Below are 18,658 nucleotides of genomic sequence, written 5' to 3'. Positions count from 1 at the left end.
TCCAAACTTGCATTTATCGATTTGCATAAAGCATGCTCATTCGATGACAAATTGTCAATTTATAGAAGAGTGCTTAAGAGAAACTACATAAATAAGAGGAAAGCTAAGAGAAGTCTAAAGGGAATTTTATTTTCTTCCAATACTTGAGTTTCTTGTGTCTATGAACATATATGAACATTTTTCTTTTCTTTTCTTTTCTTTATTTTTTTTTCTTTTTTTCTTTTTATTTTATTTTATTTTATTTATTTATTTATTTATTTTTTAATGATCCTTTGTCTCTTTGCCTTACTGAATATCAATTGCTTTTTAGTTTTTGGTTAGATAGAGTGACGACTGATGAGAGAAAATTAGTTTACCCAAATGTCTTTTTTTTTTTTTTTTTTTTTTTTTTTTTTTTATAAAGAGATTTACCCAAATGCTTATTCAACAACGAAGCCAATTTCTCATCATTATTTTTTATTTATTAAAAAGAAAAGACACTCAGCCCAAGCCCAGGGATATAGGTATCTTGGTTTTGTGCAAAAAGATGGCCCAATATTCCTAGGAAAAGCCATACAAAAAAAAAAAAAAAAAGATAGTTCATGGCCCGATAAAATCACACAATGCAAATAGCTCTGCTAATTTTGGGAAAGTGTCGTTTGGTTATATTTATAGGTAATGATATATGTAATTCTTAGGGGTATGTATAAGCATTTAATATACTTTTCAAAATAAAACTAAATTAAAAATTCATAACAAAATCACGCGCAAGTTAGTGTTTCACTTTTTGTGTCAACCAAACAAGAGGGAGAAAATGAAATTCATGGGAATTTTGACTTCCCACAAAACATGGGAATTCACTTACCTTCCCCCTTTGGTAAGTTGAAATTCCCATGGGACTTTACTTCCTCCATTATTAACCAAACAAATTTGTTGAATTCCCATGATTTTGATGATGGAATTTATTTCCCGTAAATTGAAATTTCATGGGAATTTACACTTTCCTAATGAACCAAACGACCCCTTATTATCTTATACATAGCCCTAAGGGTTATGTTTATCATTTTCCATATTTTATAAAGGAAATTCTTTATTCTTACTGTTCAAAAAATTTAAAACTAGTGATCTTTGATACGGCTTCAGAGGATCTTCATACTATTTTATTGGAGGAAATGGGTGGTATTGCTTTGGCTAGGAAGATACCGTTGCTTCTGAGCTGCCAAGTGCCAACATAGTACTATAGCTACTTTGCTAGCTTTGGTAGTATGTAGTTAGGAGGTTAGCTGTTTTTCCTTTTCTTTCTTGCATTTTGTTCTGCTCTTCTATTTCTCTTTGGGGCTTTGTCTTTCTCTTGCACCAAAAAGGAAAAAAACCCCTACTTTAACATATCAAATCTATATTCGGACTATATACATACACTAGGTTAAGTCCCGTGCCATGCACGGTAATTTTTAATAATTATCATTAGTTTAAGAATGCTATTTAATTATAAAAAAAATTATACCTAATTGCAAAATATTATAGGATGAAAGTTCTGTAATTATAAAAAAAAAAAAAAAAAATAGAAAAAATAATCAAAAAATTTATCACCCTATAAAGAAAACAGAGAGAATAATATATGCACGACTAATAAAAATAACTATGAATTACATTATAAAGTTATAGATAGAAAACTATTATTGCATATATTTGTTTTTTTTGAAGACACTATTGTTGCATATATAAATAAGATATACTTATCAAATAGGAAATGAATTATTATTGTATAGTTTGTATTAAAAACTTCTCTAAGAAGCTTTGGCCAAAAAATAAAAAAAGAAAAAAAGAAAACTTTTGGAGGGAAAATTTTTAACCAGAAAATGACATGTGTCATTCCATGTTTCGCTTTTAGTATAAAGTTATAGATAGATTAACTATATGGATATGTAAGGTACAAAATGTCTAATTGAATCGCTTGAATTGAATTTGAGATGAGTCATTTTATAGCTAGTAATTTAGTGTTGACAAAATTATACCAATTGAAGTAAAATATAACTCAATTATCATCATATAGACGTGTACTTATTTGCATAATTAAATCAATAAGTAATTAACATTACATACAATGATACAATACACTCATTGACATGAACTAGACAAATAAAGCTTATTAACTACATCATCAGAATGGTCTTTAAAGACATATATAGTTCATTTAATGATCAAGTTCATGTTAAAATTGCTAATTGCAGCCCAAAAGGTTTCATAAATTGTAAATTGCAGCCCGATTCATTTTTTTTATCGGTTTACGTGTCAAAAAAATATTCGATTAAGGGTTTAGGGGCCATTTTTGTCCAAAAGATCTAAAGGAACATAATTGAGTTCGGAATTAGCAAAAAAATAACTTAAGTGCCTCATTCAACAAATCGGTATATTTTTATTACGCAAAACGAGGCACTTACGTTAGTTTTTTGCTAATTCCGAGCTTAATTCGGATCCTTAAGATCTTAAATAGGTATGTATATTAGTTTGACTTTTGCACTATTCAGAGTCTTACATAACAAGTTTGACTTTATTTTATGCTATTACGAGTAAGACAAATGTTATATTGTAAATTTTAGTAGATTTGTCACGAATATCTTGTATGTTTTCATAATAACAACAAATTCGGGTCGGGCCCGACCCAGCCTGAATTTCATTTATTAACGGGTTTGAGAATGTGTTTTTATGCACTTTTTTTTAGATGCTTTTATTGGCCCGGCCCGAAAAACCCGCACAACCCGGCCATTTTGGGTGGGTTTGGGTACCAAAAATCTAGCCCAAATCTTTGCCCGACCCGGTTCGACCCGAGAAGTGAACTTTTTGCTCTCGGTCTGCTCAATGATCACCTCTAACACTTTATGTTCTTTGTAATGCCATGATGTTCTTTGTCAAACACAAACATGTTCTTTTGTCAAACATTGAGTTTTTTTCAAATACATTCAATCACCTGAGTAACCACGAAAAAGAACATGTTCATTTTCTATAGACTTTATGTTCTTTGTAATACCATGTTCTTTATCAAACACAATCATGTTCTTTTGTTAAACACTAGTATGTTCTTTTGTCAAATACTAGTATGTTCTTTGTAATGTCATGCTCTTTGTCAAAAACAAACATGTTCTTTTATCAACAATAGCTAGTATATTCTGTTTCAAACACTAACATGTCCTTTTTTTTGTCCATATTCTTTAAAATATTTCTAATATTTTTTTCCGGGACTACTTTCATTCCCAAGCTCATCTATGCATCTCCGTTAATCATAACCAACAAATTGAAAGATCGTTATCAAACAAATATCGTTGCTAGGATTCCCCACTTCAATGGTACATATTTTATAACCGTGAAATATTCAATTGCACATTTTTGTACATCGTTTTTTTTAATCAATTAAAGCAACTGCCTACCACAAGAAACACAAGACTTAATTTTGGACCGTTATTTGCATTTTAAGTGGGGTTTACAATTCAATTATAAAGTGTGATAGTTACTCGTACGTTGCTAGGAAACTCCTGCAGTCCTGTGCTCAACATATACCTAATGTACTTGACATGCTGATGAATGCTAATATTATTTGTAACCTTTTTCACGAACGAGGTGAATGCACGAGTCTATTCTTTGCCTTTGGCCGGATTAGCGAAGGCTTCTCTTATACTTGCAACAGGTTTAGGCAAAGGTTGTTTATTGCGTTAAATTATTGCAGGACAACATGAAATTCAGTTAGCTTAGTTGGTGAAGGTTTAAAAGTAGTACTTATTTTAAACTTAAAATGCATAGACTTTTGTTGAAATCCGGCCATATTGTAATCCACTTGTGAGCTGAGATTTCCTACATTAGAGATAAAAGAAGAGATTGTACCACTTTATAATTAAGGCATATGAATTACTCCTATTTTTACCAATTGAGTTTAGTATAGAACCGTCTTGAACTTTGTTTGTAAATCAAAATCTACTACTCCTACGTACAATCTTCAATAATTTATTATTAAGGTTCATTAAACGACTCTTTTAACACCTATTTTTTATTTTGATTTTCCTCGAGATCTTTAGGACATAAAGAATAAATTTACGGTTCAAAACATGCACCCGATGTTCATGCATGGGCAGCATGGTACTGCAATAATTGAAGAGATATACATTTTAATAATCCTAAAAAACCATGAACAGAAAACCAAGGCATACCCTGTTGGGCCCGTATTGTAATACGACCCATAAGGTCTAGGGCACTAGTCCAAGAAGCAAGACATCAACAAAATAAGCAAAACGGCCTGATTGGAGTAAACAAGGAAATCAGCATCAAGGATATCAATCAAAGATACTTGCCAAAGATACACCTACAGAACAGGGAAGGAGATAAACCACGAAGATCTTCCCCATTTTGAATAGATCTCGAATATCTTTGTAAACCCTAGAGTTCCCTAGGTATAAATAAGCATAAGTTAGACATTTTAAGCACTCATGTACGCACTAATACTCTAAATACAATAGAATTATTCATCATTTATCTACGGAGCTTCATCCCTACTGAGGAAGGAGGCTAGTCCTTATTCAGTATTGTATCTCTAAACTTACTCTTTTCATTATAGAATTCATTCTGTTTACTTATTGCTATTTCATTGCTTATTTATTACTTTATCATTGTTTTATTGCTATTTTATATGCCTTTGGTAGTATGATTGTTATTACCCCTCAAACCTAGCAGATTCTCATATGTCCTTGTTGAGATTTGCCTAAACAATTTGGCGCCCACCGTGGGGCTGATAATCAATTAACCTACCAATTCACCAAAAAGAAACCAAAATCCATACAGACACCATGTCTGGGCACCAAGTACCCTTTACAATAGCCGAAATCAATGAGGGAATGAACGCATTCCGTCAAACCCTTGACCAACAAAAAAGCCAAATTGAAACACTGTTAGCCCAAAAAGTCCAAACTGAAGCCAAGCTTACCAGCCTCACCAAGCAAAATGAAGCCCTCCGCAACCAAATACAATCAGTCGCTTCCAAAACCATTAATACCAGGAAGAACACTGAAAGTATAGCCATGCAGCTTGACATGTCAGGTGTCTTTTATACCCCTAACGGGGAAAAAGGATCTAACTCTAGGGAAACAATCCTAGATCTGGACTGTATGAATGCAGGAACCCAAAAGCAGGGTAGTCAAGAAGGATCTGAGGAAGGAAAGATAGAAAAGGTGGTCAAAGAGTACCTCAAAGCAATTGAAGCCAAGATTGCCAAGGTCCCTGGAATGCCAAAACCCATGGAGGAAGAAGCATCAGACGACTATATAGAATCCCCTTTCTCAGAAGAAATTGCCATGGTGGAAGTGCCAAAGAGGTTCAGCACACCCAATATGGCCATGTACGATGGAACAACAGACCCTGATGAGCACGTGTCCTTGTACAAACAAAAGATGATGACCAGTTCAATCCCTAGAGACATCAGAGAGGCCATCATGTGCAAAGGTTTTGGAGCCACATTATCAGGTCCAGCTTTAACTTGGTTCATTAATTTAGATAATGGGACAATTCGATCTTTTGTAGGAATGGTGAACTTGTTCAAGATCCAGTTCGCTAGCAGCAGGAAGATAGAAAAACAGTCATCAGATCTGTACCGCATTGTGCAAAGACGCGGTGAATCCTTGAGAGATTACCTTAACAGGTTCAGCAGGGAAAAGATTGGAATACACAAGTGCGATGCTCCCACAACTATTGAAGCATTCAGAAGAGGATTGCTAGATCACAGTGAGCTCTACAAGGAACTGACCAAATACCCATGCACAACCTTTGAAGATGTACAAGCTAAGGCAATGGCTCAAGTCAGATTCGAAGAAGATGCATATGCAAGAAAGACTCCAGAGCTCAGAAAGGATGAAGATCGTCCCTCAAGAAGGAATAACAACTTCCCCAGGAGAGATCACCGATTCAAGCCGTATCAGCGTCCCCGTTTTGATGAAGGATCAATCAATGCTGTTGAAGGAGAATTCTCTGATTGGAGGGAAGATCCTGAGCTCCCACCAAAGTTGCACGAGTATTGCTTCAACGTCAACCCTGCAGGAGTAATAAGAACCTTGAACAAGATGGGAGATACTGTTCAATGGCCAAGAAGGAGTGATAGGCCTGGAGAGAAAAAGGATCCATCAAGATGGTGTGATTTTCACTCAGATATAGGTCACACTACTGACGAATGTGTCGCGCTCAGAAAGGAAGTTGCATACCTATTAAAGAAGGGCTACCTCAAAGAACTCCTGTCAGATAGATCTAAAGCTGCAGGGAAGGATAGAGAATCCAAGCAAGGAGGACCTCCACCCCCACCTCCAATTGTCAAAACCATCTGTTTCATATCAGGAGGGTCAGAAGTATGCGGCCTAACATATTCAGCAGCGAAACGGCACGCAAAAGAAAGTAACAAAGAGCAACCAGACAAGAGGGAAAAATCGAAGATAGACATCCCTATCATGTTTGAAGAAAGTAACGCAGTGGAAGGTCATCATGACGGCTTAGTAATCTCACTCCCGGTTGGAAACTGCATGATCAAGCGAATCCTAGTTGATAATGGAAGTTCTGCAAACATCATCATGCTGGATACCCTGAAGCACATGAACATAGATGAGAAGAATATCGTTAACAAGTCAACAATGTTAGTGGGATTCAGTGGGGAAACCAAGAAGACAAGTGGAGAGATTACATTGGCAACATACGCAAAAGGGATCAACCTACAAGTCAAATTTTTAGTGATCGACACCTTGTCCTCATACAATATGATTTTGGGGAGACCTTGGATACACGAAATGAAAGCCATCCCTTCTACGTACCATCAGGTCATCAAGTTTCCTACTAGGTGGGGAATTCAAGAAATTAGAGGAGACCCCAGGGAAGCTAAAGAATGCTACAAGATAGCACTAAAAGCAACATCTGCAGAAAAGAGTTCAGCATAGCAATCAGAGGATCAGCTGGGCCAAGAAAAGTTGAGCATATCAGAAGAACAAGAAGCTACTGAAGTCCAGCTGAATCCCTTACATCCAGATCAGAAAGTCAGAATAGGATCAGAGCTCAGAACGGAACTCAAACAACAAATTTACGACTTCCTAGAAGAAGAGAAGGACGTGTTTGCTTGGACACACGAAGACATGAAAGGCATTCCCCTAGAGGTCATCACTCACAAGCTAAACGTAGACCCAATGCACACACCAGTGAAACAAAAAAGGAGAAAATTCGCGCCAGAAAGGAACAAGCTAAGATTATCAACGAAGAAATTCAAAACTTATTGAAGACAGGAAAAATCAGAGAAGTAAAGTATCTAGAGTGGCTTGCCAACGTGGTAGTAGTAAGGAAAAAGAATGGGAAATGGCGAATCTGCATAGACTTCACAGACATAAACAAGGCTTGCCCAAAGGACCCATTCCCGTTACCTCATATTGATGCCATGGTGGATGCTACAGCAGGACACGAGTTGTTATCCTTTATGGACGCCTACAGTGGTTACAACCAGATCCTCATGCATAGGGACGACCAAGAAAAGACAGCCTTCATCACAAGTCAAGGAATATATTGCTACAAGGTAATGCCTTTCGGATTGAAGAACGCAGGAGCAACGTACCAAAGGTTGGTAAATAAGATGTTTGAAAAGCAAATCGGGAGCACGATGGAAGTCTACATAGACGACATGGTAGTAAAATCCAAGAAGGCAGAAGATCACGTTAGAGACCTCAGAGAAGCATTCACCATCCTAAAGCAATACGGTATGAAGCTGAACCCCACAAAGTGCACATTCGGAGTACAGTCAGGAAAATTTTTAGGATACATGGTTACGCAAAGAGGAATAGAAGCCAATCCAGAACAAGTCAAAGCTATTTTAGACTTAGAACGACCAAAGTCCAAAAAGGATGTACAGAGCCTAACAGGAAAAATCGCGGCACTGAATAGGTTCATCTCAAAGTCTTCAGAAAAGAACAGAGCCTTCTACGAGGTATTGAAAAAGAACAAGGAGTTTAAATGGGAACAAGAGCACGATGAAGCATTCCAGAAGCTCAAAGAATACTTAGCCAACCCGCTGATTCTTTCCAAACCCAAAGAAGGAGAACCGCTCCAACTATACCTTGCAGTATCTGAAGGGACGATCAGCGCAGTCCTTACAAGAGAGGAAGAAAAGGAACAATTTCCAATTTACTACATCAGCAAGACCCTACTCAGTGCGGAAACAAGATACGCCTCACTGGAGAAAATCATTCTAGCCTTGTTCGTTGCTTCAGTAAAGCTACGTCCATACTTCGAAAGCCATACCATACAAGTACGGACCAACTATCCTATCAGAGCCATCATGCGAAAACCAGAAATGTCAGGAAGAATGGAAAAATGGGCCCTACATCTAAGCAGGTATGACATACAGTACGAGCCCAGGACGGCGGTCAAGTCTCAAGCTTTAGCAGATTTTGTAGCAGACTTCAGTCCTACACTTGAAGAAGAAGCGCAAAAAGAAGTACTAGCCCTACAGGAACCAAAAGCTACACAGAAATGGATACTCCATACAGATGGTGCAGCAAACATACGAGGAGTGGGCTTAGGAGTAGTACTGACATCACCCCAAGGAGACAAGATAGCACAGGCGATAAGGTGTAACTTCAAGGCTACCAATAATGAAGCCGAATATGAAGCACTCATTACAGGACTAACCGTCGCAAGAGACATGAAGATACAACACTTGGAAGTAATTTCCGATTCCCTACTCATGGTGAACCAAATCAACGGACAGTATGCAGCAAAAGACGCCAGAATGATTGCTTACCTAGAAGTCACAAAGAAACTCATCAAGGAATTCAAGGAGTTCAAGATAGAACAAGTACCCCGAAACTTGAACACCGAAGCAGATGCATTGGCAAATCTAGGGTCAAACATCAATCCAGAAGAATTTGGAACAATCCCATTAGTACATGTACTCTCACCAGCCATAGAGAAAGGATCAACTATGAATGTCTGCGAAACTCAAATAGGCCCTACAGAAGAAGAAGACAATAGTTGGATAACACCCCTGAAAGAATATCTCCTAGGCAACACGAAACCAACAGGGAAGGTCGCAGCTCAAGCATTCGCCCAGAAAGCTTCCAAGTATTGTCTAATCAGCAATGTACTCTTCAAGAAATCTGCAGCAGGACCTTTTTTAAGATGTCTAGAGAAAAAAGAAGCTCAACAAGTCCTACAATCTTTACACACGGAGAATGCGGAAACCACTCCGGAGGGAGAAATTTGGCCAACAGGGCACTCAGAATGGGATATTACTGGCCCAGTATGAGAAAGGACGCAGTTGAGTTCTCCAAGAAATGCTTAGCATGCCAAAAACATGCGCCTTTGACACACAAGCCATCAGAAGAGTTACATCCAACATTGACACCATGGCCATTTATGAAGTGGGGAATGGATATAGTATAATTATCACCATCCTCAGGACAGAGAGTGTACTTCTTAGCAATGACAGACTACTTTTCCAAATGGATTGAAGCAGAAGCGTACAAAGAGATCAAAGATAAACACGTCATTTCATTTATAAAGAGGAACATTCTAAGCAGATTCGGAGTGCCAGCAGAGATCATTACATACAACGAATCTCAATTCATCAGCAACAAAACCACCAAGTTCTGTAAGGAATGGAACATCTCCCTTATCACATCTACACCAAGATACCCACAAGCGAATGGGCAAGCAGAGTCAAGCAACAAAGTCCTCATAGCCAACATGAAGAAAAGGCTGGAAGGAGCCAAAGGGAAGTGGGCAGACGAACTACCCAACATACTGTGGGCAGACAGAACAACCCCTAAAGGCGCTACAGATCATACCCCTTTCTCACTGGTATACGGATGTGAGGCAGTGATCCCAACAGAGGTAGAAGTGCCAACAGCAAGGTACGGGCTGATGACAGAAGAAAGAAATCAAGCAGAACTGATTCACAATTTAGACACAGTAGAGGAGCTAAGGGGAGACGCACAAATGAGAATGGCAGCATACCAACAGGAAGTAGCAAGATCCTTCAACAAGAACGTTAGAGTCAAAACCTTCAAGCTAGGAGATTGGGTCCTTAGAAAGGTATACGAAAACACCAAGGAAGTCAACGCAGGAAAGCTAGCACCCAACTGGGAAGGACCCTACGAAATCACTAAGGTAGTAGGAAATGGAGCATACAGACTCAGGAATGCAGAAGGGAAGGAAGTACAACGAAGCTGGAATGCAACACATTTAAAACTATATCATTTCTGAAGAAGGTACGCAATTGCTATCCCTATTTTGTCTTTTAAATTACAAAAAAAAAAGAAAACACAAAAAAATCAGAAAACAGAAAAACACAAAAATCTCCAACAGCCAGATTCAGCACGAAAGGTATTCATCTATCCTTATCTTTTGTCAATTTACTTTATGATCATTACGAGTACTGACTTTGGCATCGGAGGGCCGTTGGGGAAACCCACGGCCACCCCTCACCTTCTTCTATTTTGCAAGGATACAACAAGTCCCTTCATTACAGAACAAAGACAAGGCATTCCTGCAAGGAACAGACATACCACCCTCATAGAGCTTACAAACACATGTAAGTGTAATACAACTGTAATACAACTGTAATACAACTGTAATACAACAGTAATGCATTCGTGATACAATTGTAAACATACCACACTACGCAGAAACAAGAATCGCACAACAAGAAAGACAGAAATACTTAAATTGCACTTCAACAAAGTTAAACAAAGCATCCAGCTACAAACACGTAGCACAAAAGAAGAACAAATTATCCAAACTGCACTAAGGCAGTAAACAAAAACAGCATCCAAAGTTGTACATTTTTTAAAAAAGGTGACGCAGCACCAGCTAAACTAATTCTCTCCCATATTGTCAGCAGGGATCACCTCTTCGGCTACAGGCCTCATAACCTCTGGGGCATCCTTGACTTCTTCATTATGAGGAGAATTCACCTCCTCATCAGCAAAGCTCAACAGTAGGGTACCAGGAGCAGCAGTCCCTTCAGGAAACGTCCTCTCAAAAGAAGCCTTGTCACCATCATAATCCCAAGCCTCATGCTTTCCTTGCTGAAACTCCTCCATCATCTCAAGACGTGCTTTCCCATAATAGTACGTAGCAGCATCAATGGCTTCATTAGCAGCTTCCTTCAGGGTACTTTTCAGCCCATCCCGCTCAGAAATGCAGTCCCGATGCTTAGCTCGTTCAGACTTCAAAGCTTCAGTAGCAGCCTTGTACTTATCAGACAAAGCATCACGTTCCTTCTTCATAGCTTCATACACCCGAGAAAATTCTGACACCTTGCCTAAAACACCAAGGCAGGACTGGAGACTCTGCACAGCAAAGACGAAGGGTAAAGAAGCATATTTCAATAAGGTCGATTTTTATGCGAAAATTTTTTGGAGTACACCATACCTGGAAGGACTGAACAGCCGCTTCTTGGGAAAGATCAGCAAAAGTCATCGAAGACTGGCGATCCTTGAAGGAGGGAAACAACAAGGTATCCACATGTGGAGCAAGAGAGTCAAAGGAAAATTCAACAGCGTCAACATCAATGGGCATCTCCAATTTCCTCTTGAGACCAGCACGAGGCGGAGGCGGAGGTGCAGCACCCCTAGGAGCAACCATCTTGATGGGAGCAGCTTCAGAAGTCTGGGGGGACGAACGAGATTTAAGACGACCCAAGATGGAAGATGAGCTAAGGAGATCATGAGACCTCAGTGACCTTGTTGTATCTACGGGGAATACATTTGGGTCAATAAACATACAACTAGGAATACAACAAATGTACACAACAAGGATCACATTAAACATATACAGCAAGGATGTCAATAACAAACAACTAAGAATAAAGAATACGCGCAGATGTGTTCAACAAAGAAACGACCAAATTCAAAACTAAAAACACCAAAGCAAACCAACCACGTGTTCACAAAGCATAAGCACAATACAACATCAAAATTCACAAGGGAGAAAGAAAACAAACCTTGAGACATGGCTGGAGCACCTTTTTGCTCAGAATCAGACTCGTCCAAAGACTTAATTTGAACAACTACCTCAGGCTGTGTCAATTTGATGAAAGACCTCTCGTCTGCACTCAACTCGTATAACTTGTCTATCAAGGATGGAGACTGAGAGCGCTGCTTCAATTTACTCACTGCAATCAACAGGCAAATAAGCCCAAATCAACAAAGAAGGAAAGAAGAATGTAAAAGAATAGGAAACAAAATACCTTCAGCCTCAACAGTGTCAATCAAAAAATCACAATCATCACCCAACGAATCAATCCTCACAAAAAAGATCTTGTGATACCACTTTTTGTCAAACGCCTTCTCCAGATCAGTCACCAAAGGACCAACGCCATCCTTCAGGCGAAGACCAACCCGACCTTTACCACTGGTCCTGATAGTGTAAGGGTAACACAAATCCCTCACATCAAGTTCTATACCCAATTTCGCACTCAGCAAATCCAAAATTCTCAATACCCTCCAAGTTTGGGGCAATAACTGACAAGGCGAAACCCTAACTCTAGAAAGAAATTGACGAACAAGAGCAGAAAAAGGAAACGTATGCCCAATTACAAAGGGATACTCAAAGAAGCACACCCAACCAGGAGCAATCCAGTCAGCCCTCTCCCTGGGTGATGGAATTTTCACCACAACCCCATCAGGAAAACGCGCAAGTGCAGCAATGTTCTGGACCTCCTCCTTCGTAACAGTGGAAGGATAAGTATCCTTGACAGGAAAGACGTTCTGCGCCACCAAGTACGGCTTTTTCACACCCTCATCCACCCCAGCAAACACCACTTTCACACGATCATCCATCACAAAAACAAGAAAAAGAAAATACAAACCAAAACAGAGCAAACAGAGAGGAGAGAGAAAATACCTGATGAAATTGAAATTAGGGGCAAAACAATTGAAGTGATTAGACAACAGCCTGCACCCCCAATAAATACCAAAGACGAAAATAAAACCGTCCTTCACAGTTATCGAGGAAGTTGCCTTAAAACCGCCACCACTTTCTATTTTGTTAACCGTTGAAGCAATTTCTGAAATTCAAAATAGTTTCCAGAATTTTCTTTAAGTAATTTTCACTTCCAAATACTTGGAAATAAAAATTAGGGGCAATTGTTGGGCCCGTATTGTAATACGACCCATAAGGTCTAGGGCACTAGTCCAAGAAGCAAGACATCAACAAAATAAGCAAAACGGCCTGATTGGAGTAAACAAGGAAATCAGCATCAAGGATATCAATCAAAGATACTTGCCAAAGATACACCTACAGAACAGGGAAGGAGATAAACCACGAAGATCTTCCCCATTTTGAATAGATCTCGAATATCTTTGTAAACCCTAGAGTTCCCTAGGTATAAATAAGCATAAGTTAGACATTTTAAGCACTCATGTACGCACTAATACTCTAAATACAATAGAATTATTCATCATTTATCTACGGAGCTTCATCCCTACTGAGGAAGGAGGCTAGTCCTTATTCAGTATTGTATCTCTAAACTTACTCTTTTCATTATAGAATTCATTCTGTTTACTTATTGCTATTTCATTGCTTATTTATTACTTTATCATTGTTTTATTGCTATTTTATATGCCTTTGGTAGTATGATTGTTATTACCCCTCAAACCTAGCAGATTCTCATATGTCCTTGTTGAGATTTGCCTAAACATACCCTATGAATCTAACATCAATAATTTTACATACTTTGGCCTTTCTTGATCAACCTGGCTACGTAGTATGGGCTAAGGCAGAGGTGGATTTGGACCATTTGTTGTTCTTCTCAAAAATGTTGTCATTTCTCTGCTTATTTTTATATTTGCTATGCAAATCTCAAACATTGCACGATATTTTACGAGTATTTATATGCAGATTATCATTAGCATAAAACACTTAAACACCACCTATTCACCTAATGTATGACCATTACTGTGACAAACCTCCAAACCTATGTCATCACATTTAGAACAATTTCCGGAGTCCATCCACTACTAGATCGACAATATTATTATACGTACCCTGTAATCTATACTCCCTCTATTTTTCTTTTAAGTGACAATATAAGCATCTTTGTGATCGATATGACATAGGAGTTTAAATCCGAGCTATTAATCTTGCCGTTGTCAAAAGCCATTAGTGAATAATGCCTAATAAATCATTTCTTTGTAGCTTCCAAATAAAAAGAAAACAAAAAAATTAAACTTTTGTAACAAACTTGGCCATTTGGGTTCTTGTAGGACCCAACACTTTATGCATGTTGAGCTAATGAAAATGACCATAGCACTTCAAAATTGAATTCAAGCCGTCAATTTGTGGTGGGTATGTACGGTCCATCGTTCAACTACGAGTGCATTCTTAGGAGAAATAGAGGAGAAAGAGGGGAGAGATCAAAGATTCAAAGGACAGGGGAGGTAGGTATCTTAGAGGGTCTAGTTGGTACTGTCGTGTAGTTTAAGGTGTTGTCCATCTACTAACAAGATTGCGGTGAATTTAATTTGTTAACTAGGTTAAACTACTACTCGTACAAGCTAAGTACGAAGTATTACATATAAGTATCAAGTATGTAAGAGAAATTCTTATGCGCAATCTAACATCTAAGTGCACATAGAAATAATGAATTGATATGCCTAAGGCCGGGTGATTTTTACTCATTTAAAGAATTTAAAATGACACGTGAGTGTATATGCTTTAAGAAATTTAAGGATACAACTCGAGTATTTACTGAGTTGTATTACTTGATGTATTTCCTCTATATCTAAATTAGCGCATTAGTTTGTCTGGTAAACGTGTCAATGCACAAAGTTGAGTAAAAATATCTTAATTGTACGTTTTTTGAAAAAGTAATAAATAATTGTTATTATGAAAACATACAAGATATTCGTGACAAATCTACTAAAATTTACAATATAACATTTGTCTTACTCGTAATAGCATAAAATAAAGTCAAACTTGTTATGTAAGACTCTGAATAGTGCAAAAGTCAAACTAATATACATACCTATTTAGAAATATAGGGAGTTTAACATATATGTTCTTAAGATTTTGATCCTACTAGCTGCAATTCTTGAAAGTGTTGTTATTATTATTATTATTATTATTATTATTATTATTATTATTATTATTATTATTATTATTATTACTACTATTATTATTTATTATTATTACCCTAGCCTCTTCTCTCTCTTCTCTCTCCTAAATAGGGATGGCAGTGGGTCGGGCTAAATGGGAGACCCACCTCATCCCAGGGAGCTTTGGCGGGTAGGGGTGTCCATAATTCGGATAAAAACCGAAATCCAATTCAATCCAAACCGAATTATCAATTCGGATCGGATCCGAACTTTAAATCGGATTGGATCGGATTGAGATTTTTTGGAAATTCGGATTTTCGGATTGGATCGGATTTACCCTAATTGGATCCAATCCAAACCGAAAACCGAATTGTAAAATTAAGCTTGTATAAATATGAATTTCTTTATTTTTTTTTAAGTTTAGCACAAATACTTACTAATACAAAACATAAATTAGGGAGACTTTGTATTAATTAATTAATGACTTGACGTTGAACTATTTATTTTACTCATTATTTTAAAGACTTTTATTGTATTAAAGCTTTATTTTTATAATTGTATTAGGAGCTAAAAAATAATGTATTATAATTCGGATTTTCGGATCGGATCCAAATAACCGAATTTTAATTCGGATTGGATCGGATTGGATCAAGGGAGAAATTCGGATCGGATTGGATTGAAAAATTGAAAACCGAATTATATTTCGGATTGGATCGGATTTGGACTAAATCCAAACCGAAAACCGAACGGACACCCCTATTGGCGGGTGGTGGGGCGGAGATGGGTATAAAATGTGTACCCGCCATGGGTGATAGGTCGGGTATGGATTTTAGAGTAGACTCACCCCCATATCCGCCCCGCCCCGTACCCGCCTTATACCCGCACCATATTTCCTTTAGAAGAGTTTAGAATTTATGAAACTTGATACCCCCTAAGATCCAAAAAGCTTGAATTGTGAAAGTCGTCCCAAATTTTTTTAACCTAATTTGATATAATTGTCATTAATGTGATACAATAGAGCATCATGGCAACGGTTTTGGGACGGGTATGAGGTGGGTTGGATATTTAACTAGGTGATGGGGCGGGGATGGATCCTATCTTGTGCCTGGTGGGGCGGGTATGAATGTGGATATTATATCCGCCACAGGTGATGGGGTGGGGATGGGTATAAGATTTTTAGGTGGGTATGGGTATGAAGGTACCATCATCCGTATCCGATCCGCCCCATTGTCATCCCTACTCCTAAACTCTAGCTTCCATTGTCAATTTGAAGGGGCTTCCATCGGAGTTCACCGGTGGAAAACCTCAATCTTTATTTTCTTTTAAGTTTTTTGTTCCTTAAGTTACAAAAATGTTTACCTCAAAAGAAAGGGTTTATCTCCTTCGAAAGATAAGATTAATTTTGATCTTTCTCGAAAGACAATGTTTTATTTGTGTTTAATTTGGTCTTCGGTTCTACGGAGCTACGATTGAGTATGGATCGAATTCGGGTTGAAACAAAATAAAATAAAAAAACCAGCAAGTTGCACCGGCAGACAGCCAAGCACCACAACGTCCACAAACCGTGAGCCCAGATCTAGTGGTTGCTTGTCTGCTGGAATCACAAGATTTGGTGGCCAAGGTCGCTAGGTCACGCGATGTATTGGTTGCAGTCATTGGAGTTGCACGATCTAGTGACTGTGATCGCTAGAGATACGCGATGAGGGAGACTGAGCTGAGGTAAGAAGGAGACCATGAGAGAGAGAGATAGAGGAGAAGATTAAGAGTGAGAATTATGGTTGAAAGTTACTACTACTATTGATATTTTACAGAAAAAAGCATCTTCCCGGTTTTCAGGTTCGCACCTGAAATCCCCGGTTTTAGACTGGACCTAGACAGGAGACTGGAATCACTCAATTTCAAGGACCAGGATCGGACTTGAAACTGCCGCTCCTTTTCTGGTCCGGTCTCAACAGGTTTGGTTCCGATCGGTTTTTAAGTCTAGGTCAACATAATTACAGGTAAAGATCAAAGTTCATAAAATCCCATTGATTATTTTAGGGAACATGCGACACATACGCACATTACATTAGTCTACTAATAAATCACAAGTAATAACTGTACTTGATGCTATCTCTCAATAGTCAATTCCAATGTCTAAGGGGAATCCTATCATCAATCATCAAAAGTTTTTAGAAGCAATTCTACCAGTAAACCAAGATGAAATTACATTCAATTATATCAATTAAACGATTATCATACGTCCATATTCATTCAATCAATATACTTTTACAACAACCCCGTGTAATTTTTAACACAAACGCAAAGTAATAGCACAAATGAACACTTTAACCCCCATAAATATCAACTAAACGTGTTAACATGAGTCATACATACGCACATACGTACATAGGTACATTACCAAAGACTTTAGAGAATGTGACCTTAGATTTGGCTCAACAGCTGTTCGAATTGCCGACCTTTTCGAACCTTCGATGAGCCGACTTAAACCCCCCATAATATACATCATAAATAAAAACAAAAATACATGTATACTATTTTACAAGTATTTCCCTAATTTTCCACATTTCACAATATTTACCACTACTTTTTTTGAGGGAATATTTACCACTACTTTTCAAACTAAAAAAGTCCAAATTCCCATTTTTCCATAGTCAAAATTAACACTTACCCCCATAATTCCATCTATATAAACCCGCTTCCCAAAAATATTTCTCATCAAAACTATTCTCAAAAACCAATCTTTATTAAGCCCCATCTCAAATTTGTAGAAAATCTCAAGAACCCACAAAAATTAACCCATTAATTAACCAAATTTTGAAACTTTATAGTTTATATTGCTCAATTCTTTGATTCAAATTTAATTTTTGCATAAAATTAGCTTAAATTATACTTCAAATTTAGATTGTACACAAGATGTTTGCTACATTGCGTCAACCAACTACACAATCTTCACTAATCACTTACTCTCTCCCAAAACCAGCATTTCCTAAAGCAGAGCAACTCCACTTTCTTCCATGTTTACCTTCTACAAAAAACCCAGAAATTCCCACCATTTTTTCAATCAAAAAACCTTTGCATGTTTCTTCAATTTCACAAAGAAAATCACTAGGAGTTGAATGCAAAGCATATTATTGGGGATATTCTAGTATATCTAGGATATTATTGTTATGATATTATTGTTCATATTTTAGGAAACATATCTTGTGAAAAGATATGATAGAATATTTAGGGTATTATTATCCTAGTATTATATATACATGTATTGAGGCAGCCATTGTGAATGAATGAAATACACAGAAAGTATTATTGAATGATTTGTGCTTGGTTTAACATGGTATCAAGAGCCTAGTTAAGGTCTAATTTTTTCTTTTGTACGTTAAATTTTCATAATTAACGCACGATTTGTGAGAATTTGTGAGAATATCTTCTCGTTCAACAAATTTTTTTTTTCTCCACTGTAATTGAGTCGTGAGTGATGGCGGGTGACTCCGGTGCTGGCGGCTCTGGTGGTGATGGTGGTGGAAAAGTTAAGATGGACATTGTTGGGAGTGGATTCCAAGCAAGCTACAAATTAG

The 18,658-nt window shown here is 37.7% G+C and overlaps 1 protein-coding gene across 1 annotated transcript; it reads left to right on the top strand.

Moving 5' to 3' along the window:
* Window positions 1-4,811: 4,811 nt before the first annotated feature.
* LOC145610910 (uncharacterized) lies at window positions 4,812-6,935 on the top strand. Its single transcript, XM_081666172.1, has one exon. It carries the CDS (start codon window positions 4,812-4,814, stop codon window positions 6,933-6,935), a length of 2,124 nt encoding a protein of 707 aa, XP_081522298.1.
* Window positions 6,936-18,658: the final 11,723 nt, after the last annotated feature.

Source organism: Chenopodium album, chromosome 24 (genome assembly GCF_948465745.1).
Source record: "Chenopodium album chromosome 24, dcCheAlbu1.1, whole genome shotgun sequence".
NCBI lineage: Eukaryota > Viridiplantae > Streptophyta > Magnoliopsida > Caryophyllales > Amaranthaceae > Chenopodium > Chenopodium album.
This window is presented reverse-complemented; position numbering and strand designations above follow the sequence as displayed.

Coding starts and splice junctions, on each gene's coding strand:
- LOC145610910 (XM_081666172.1), top strand. CDS start 4,812: ATGTCTGGGCACCAAGTACCCTTTACAATAGCCGAAATCAATGAGGGA.